At 32.2% G+C, this 6,233-nt stretch overlaps 1 protein-coding gene across 2 annotated transcripts; it reads left to right on the forward strand.

Moving 5' to 3' along the window:
- Nucleotides 1-723: 723 nt before the first annotated feature.
- Nucleotides 724-6,030, forward strand: LOC120147348 (floral homeotic protein AGAMOUS-like). 2 transcript variants are annotated; one of them, XM_039160747.1, is made up of 8 exons: nucleotides 724-1,022; nucleotides 1,152-1,383; nucleotides 3,907-3,984; nucleotides 4,894-4,954; nucleotides 5,034-5,132; nucleotides 5,235-5,272; nucleotides 5,326-5,369; nucleotides 5,647-6,030. In XM_039160747.1, the coding sequence occupies exons 2-7, from the start codon at nucleotides 1,163-1,165 to the stop codon at nucleotides 5,333-5,335; spliced, it is 507 nt and encodes a 168-aa protein (XP_039016678.1). In that variant the 5' UTR covers nucleotides 724-1,022; nucleotides 1,152-1,162; the 3' UTR covers nucleotides 5,336-5,369; nucleotides 5,647-6,030. The 2 variants fall into 2 exon arrangements, with proteins under 2 accessions (XP_039016678.1, XP_039016679.1); XM_039160748.1 differs by lacking the exon at nucleotides 5,647-6,030 and having other exon boundaries at nucleotides 724-1,024; nucleotides 1,154-1,383; nucleotides 5,326-5,386.
- The last annotated feature ends 203 nt before the right edge of the window (nucleotides 6,031-6,233 follow it).

A 6,233-nucleotide genomic window follows, 5' to 3' on the forward strand; every position in this document is an offset into this window, starting at 1 on the left:
TTATAATAGATCTTTATAGTATCCTATAATAAATCTTTATAATATTCGAGTTGGATTAATTATCTTATAATAGACTTTTATAGTATCAAATCTAGATTAGTTAATAGACAAATTTGCTCTCAAAAATCATTGTCCAAGCAAACATCAATCATAGAAGTAACTCTTTCTTATGTTCTACTTCGATCATCAGTTTCGGTCAAACACTTTTTTTCTTTTAAAAAAACTTGAAATTATGAATATAAAATTAGTGTTTTCATTTTTTTTTATAATTAATACACCGTTTATGTTTGTTTATCGTTTCATAAAGATTATTTTTTTTAGAAATTAATTTATGCTTTCTGTTTCTTTTCTTCTGCAATTTCATGTCCTCTCATTTCCGAAATTGGGTCTGATAGTTTTGCAACTAATTAGTTTATCGTCTCATTCACCACCATTAATAATCCCTTTCAAAGGGGTCCCTTTCACCCTCTGTTGCAATGCTTAATACCCTCTTTTCATTCACACAAAAAGCTTTTGAAATAATTAATGAAATATGTAGAATGATACTATTCACAAGGACGAACGCATGATTTTATATAAGAGATTACGAATTTAGGAAATCATATTAAAAACCTAGATACGTGAAGTTATAATTTTTTAATGAGCGCAAAATCAAAACATTAATAAAAAGACTATAAAAAAGATGACTAATATGAAAATTTGAAATTTCGAGCAACCCTTCATATAATTCAAAGATTAGAAGAGGAAGAAGAAACGAAAAACAAAATCCCCAAAACCAGATACACGTACAACTAAAAAACTACATATATTTGTATTAAAAATGGCAAATTAATTAGCTGGTTTTGTAAATGGTGTTAATAAGAAAAGGTGGCTATTTACTTTTATAAATAGAAACCTCTCATCTCTTCCAGCTTCCATTTTCTTTCTGCTCAGAGAAATAATACCTCAAAAACCCAGTTTCCTTTTGTTGCTGTTCTTAGTTAATTATCATACTTTCCCTCCTCTATTTTCCTTTTCTCTCCGGGTAAATTAGTCAGCCATGAACTGAAACTTATTCCTTTTTGAATGATTTTTCACTGCTTCATTTCTTTTTGGGGTTTCATTTTTCAATAAATCCTTTTGAATTATCCTTTGAGTGTGTGTTTTTTCTCAGTTAGCAACCATGGTGTATCCCAATGAATCCCAGGAGAACTCAAAGAAAATGGGGAGGGGAAAGATCGAGATCAAGCGGATCGAAAATAACACCAATCGTCAAGTTACCTTCTGCAAAAGGCGCAATGGTTTGCTCAAAAAGGCCTATGAATTATCAGTTCTTTGCGATGCTGAAGTTGCTCTGATCGTCTTCTCCAACCGCGGCCGCCTCTATGAGTATGCTAATAACAGGTATCTTTAATCTCAGCTTCACCTCATCAGCTTCAAAATTCTATTTCTATTTTAAAAAGTACATTGAAAAATCATGTTTGGGTGTCAGCTGGTTGAAGATTTTGGCTTGCAAACAGATCTTTCTCTTCATTCTTTTGTTTTTACTTGTATAAAATTTGGGGTTTTTTTCTGGTTGTTTATGAACATTTCTTGAGTTCCTAATTTGGTGGATACTCAGATCTGGTGCAAGAGATAACAATAGAGAACACTATGTTTGTGGTAGTAAACAAAATTGAAGCATAGATTTAGGGAATATTGAATGCTTTTGTAGGTCTATGAGATCAGCTCCTCCTTCTCTTCCGTTGTTGTTCCAATTTTTTTTCCTCTTTCTTTCACCATGGGAACTAAAGTAAATGACCCTAAGAAACAGCAAAATTGTCAACTTCTCATTAGCTCCCAAGCTCTCTCTTTGAAATCTTTAATGGCATGTCAGTTAAGTTACATCAAGAAAGTAAAAACTACTTTTGGCCTAAGAAACAACCCCCATCAAACAAATCATATTAGGGTTTCACTAACCCTAAATCACATTAGGGTTCCTTCTTACACGAAATTTCCCCGAGATTCCCACGTGAGTTCATAGTCAAACATGTAACCAGATTAGGGTTCTTATTTTCTTTAATCTTTGCCATTAACAGCATAAGGCTACCTACTCACCCCCTCACAAGATTTTGTAACTGGTAGCCCTTAAATCAAGTAAAGTGCTAATCTTTCATCCAACGGTGGACTAAGAAACAAGGCTGACTATTAGGGGAGTACCCTTAGCTACTGCTGAGCCCCTAATTTTTTATATTTCATATATTTTTTTAAAATTTTTGACATTCTTCTTTTATCTACTCATTCAATTTTGAATTAAATTTAACAATATTTTTTCTTTTGAAATCTTATTATTCAATTTATCAAATATTATTTAACTTTTAGTCTTCTCAAATCTCAATCTAAAGATAAAATAATACATCATTTTTTATTTTTATTCAAAATCAAGCTCCATATCATACCCATATTTATTTTTTCTTAGTTGTATTTAAGGTGTTTTCTTAATAAAACAATAAAAATAATGTGTTTGATAAAATTTAAGTGTATTCATGTAATATTAAATTAATTGCTCAAGGTAATAGAATATACTTTCGTTCTATAAAGGCTTATTTTTTAGTTTTCTCTTATGATCCTGAAAAATGTTCGAGACGAATTTTTAGAAGTATTTTTAAATGGAGACACACATATATTAACCACATAATATTTTTATATGAATGAGTACAAATAAAATTTCAAGATGAGTACAATTAACAAAATAGATAATTATTTAAAAATTCTGATTTTCAAAATTAGCACGCACTCACTTAAACTATTAATGGATTCCCCGACTGCTTTCATCAACCAATTACAAATCTACAAACCTTATTTTATTATTTCTTTTTGGGCACAGTTGAAATCTATCTAGGGTTTTGATGACCCATGGTAAGAAAGGTTGGTGTTTTGTCTTAGTTAACGAATCTTTTGGTCACGTCACGTACGATTTTTTCAGTTTTATTATTGCTCGCAAATGTCTTTTATGAGTTATAACATGATTCCGAAACTCTTTCTCTTATATATATATATATATACATATATATTCTCAAATTTAAATACGAATAAAAAATATCATTAATTAAGAAATTATTGTTATCTTTAGAGATTTTAAATTCGAACTCGACGTTTGTATAAATATTTGAATGTTTATTGTTAATTAATTGAAAATATTTCGAATAGATAATATCTTATAATCAATTGATTTATGAGAATGATAAAATAACAAAAAAAAACCGTATCTTTCTTCTTCTTCTCCTTCTTCATTATAGTGACTTCACTGTTGTCGCCATTGTTTCTAAAACACAGAGAAACAACGTACGACAACTGCGAGCCAATGGTAGAGTTTTGGGGGTTTTTTTCTCCTTGAAAACGTAAAACTATGGCTGATGGCAACAATGGACGGCTCTGATGTACTCACAGTTTTTCAGACAGGGACAGGAGTTGATTAAAATCACTATTCTAATTTTTTTTTCACTTTAGCCCTTTTAAAAAATATTAAATTTATAAAACAAGTGGTCAATAACTAAAACAACGTACGGCTTTAGAGTATTATCCATGGTATAATGGATTCCTGACACCTGGTACTAGTCTTGACCAGAGAAATCTCTGAGCCAATCAAACTGTTAGAACAGTGCCGTGGCTGAGACAGCCAATCACTGGCTCGACGAAATTAAGGTATCAACATTAAAGTGCCTGCCTCGGGGTCTTATCAAAAGTCTTTCTCCTTCATGGTTTCGTATTCGATTCAGTTTACAGAGAAAGTTGGTTGATTTGACCATTAAGCTTAACTATTAGCTAATAGCTATGCTTTTAGGTATAATGATATAATGCTCACTCCAAGCCAGCACTATTTGCTTAATTATATAACATGAATATGTTTAAATATTTAAAGATGTAATTAACTTTTTTTTTTTGCAGTGTAAAGCTACGATTGATAGGTACAAAAAAGCTTGTGATTCCTCCCATGCAGGGTCAGTTTCTGAAACAAATACTCAGGTACGTTATGGAGGTATATAATGTATATATTAGGAATTTAATAACGGTTCATTATTAAAATGACGATTGTATAGTGGTAATGATATCATTTGAAATTGTTATTGTATAGTCGTGATACCTATAATGATAATAGTATCCATTATGTTTACAATCACGATTAACGTTATTGTAAACATAATTACAACCGTTATTTAAATTCCCGATAAATATATAAATATCAAAAAAGATTTTTTTTTGAAATAACACATCAAAATACAATGTACCTATGTACAATGTCCCATAATCAATAAAACCGTTTACATATCCACAACTTTCCTATAGTCCAAAACCCTGTCTACATATGATGGGGATTGGTGTATGGATGGGGTATGGTCTGTGTGATGTAAGTTCTTTGTGTATGTTGATCCTTACCACCTCAATGGCACACTCTTTTTCCTTCATTTAGGATTAAGGATGTTTTTTAATGAGGTCTTTGAAGTGGTGTACTTTGTATTTCATTTTAATACAAGGTACCCTCTTTAAAAAAAAATGATAAATCTCATATACTTACTCAAAATTGAATTTTTCGGTTTTGTTTGATTTGATTTTACGGTTTTTAACTATTCATCACTTATCAAATTCAACGAGAGAGAAAACTTCAAACAATGCAAACACACAAGTTTAAATTATAAAATTATTATTATTAGTTTTAAGATTTTTTTTTTAAGTTAATTTGAAACTCAACGAATTGTGAAGTCAAAATGGCTAAACTGAATAAAACTCAAACGGCAAAATGAAAAATCCGAATCGAATTGAACAACAGTTCTGTTCGGATCTATTTTTCAGTTTTCTTACTTTGGTTCCTCAGTCCTACTTATTCTAGTTATTGATTGCATGTGTTAAACTAATGCAAGCCGTTGTAAATCCCAGTTCTACCAGCAAGAAGCCGACAACTACGCAATCAAATCCGGAATTTGCAGAAGACGAACAGGTGTTATCTTAATATAATCTTCTTTGTTCTTCATTCCATCAGTTCCATTTTCTTTAACTGCAACAGTATATGTTTCCAGGATATGCTAGGTGAGTCACTGCTTGGATTGCCTATGAAGGAGTTAAAGAGCTTGGAGTCTCGTTTAGAAAGAGGAATTAGCAAAATCCGTTCCAAAAAGGTTTATATATATATTCAAATCCATCACAATAATCTTTGAAGATGCCTTACCACTGACAAAATTCCCTTTCTGCTTTGATTTTCTTCTCCCAAATGCCACCAGAATGAGCAGCTGTTTGCAGAAATTGAGTATATGCAGAACTTTTAAACATTCAATTCCCTCATCATTTGGTTTTGATGAATTTTTCCACTGCAGGAGAATGACTTGCAGAACAATAACCAACTTCTCCGAGCAAGGGTATCTATATATATATATCTCTTTCTTTCTCTTCATGTGTTTTTGAGTTGCAGTCGCGGATTTAAATAGCGCTCCGTTATCAGAATAGCAGCCATTATATAGTGGTAAAGGTGCCTTTTAAAACCGTTATTTCACAACAGTGATACCTGCAGTGACTGCAATAGCACCTGTTATTGTCGCAATCACGATAAACGCAACTAAATCGAGAACGTAACTGCAATTTAAATCCCTGGTTAGTGTTTGATGAGGAGTTCATCACTTGATTAATTCTGTGCAGATAGCTGAGAATGAGAGGAAGATGCAGAACATGAATTTGATGCCAGGAGGGTCTAACTTTGAGGCCATGACTTATCCGGCAATGGACTCTCGAAACTACTTTCAAGTCAATGCCTTACAACCCACTAATCATTTCCAACAACAGGACCAGATGGCCATTCAATTAGTGTAAGCATTTTTAAGGTTTCAGCAGCTGTTTCTGAGTATTTTGTCAGATGAAGGTAGCAGCAAGTACCCAGGAAAGGCTATAAGGCAGGACCCTAGAATTCTTCTGCCATGGATATGTCGAGTGTGTTAATGTAAGACTGATAAAAAAATGTTTGTTTTTCCAGACAAGAACTCCTTTTTCATAAATGCTTAGAGCATGGACTTATAATTCTACAAAGATTATCCCCCATGAGCCTTGTCTTTTCTTCTCATTCTCTGTACAATATATATATATATATATGTGACTGTTTTACTAATGCTTACCATCAGAATCAATGGCAATGGGAAGAAGAAGCTCAGTATTGTTGGCACTGGGAAGGGTATGGCAAAGCTATGTGTAGAGAGGGCCTTAAAAGCTAGAAGTAATCCAAAAATCTGCCC

The sequence above is a fragment of the Hibiscus syriacus genome, unplaced genomic scaffold (assembly GCF_006381635.1).
Source record: "Hibiscus syriacus cultivar Baekdansim isolate YM2019G1 unplaced genomic scaffold, ASM638163v2 tig00110937_pilon, whole genome shotgun sequence".
Lineage (NCBI taxonomy): Eukaryota > Viridiplantae > Streptophyta > Magnoliopsida > Malvales > Malvaceae > Hibiscus > Hibiscus syriacus.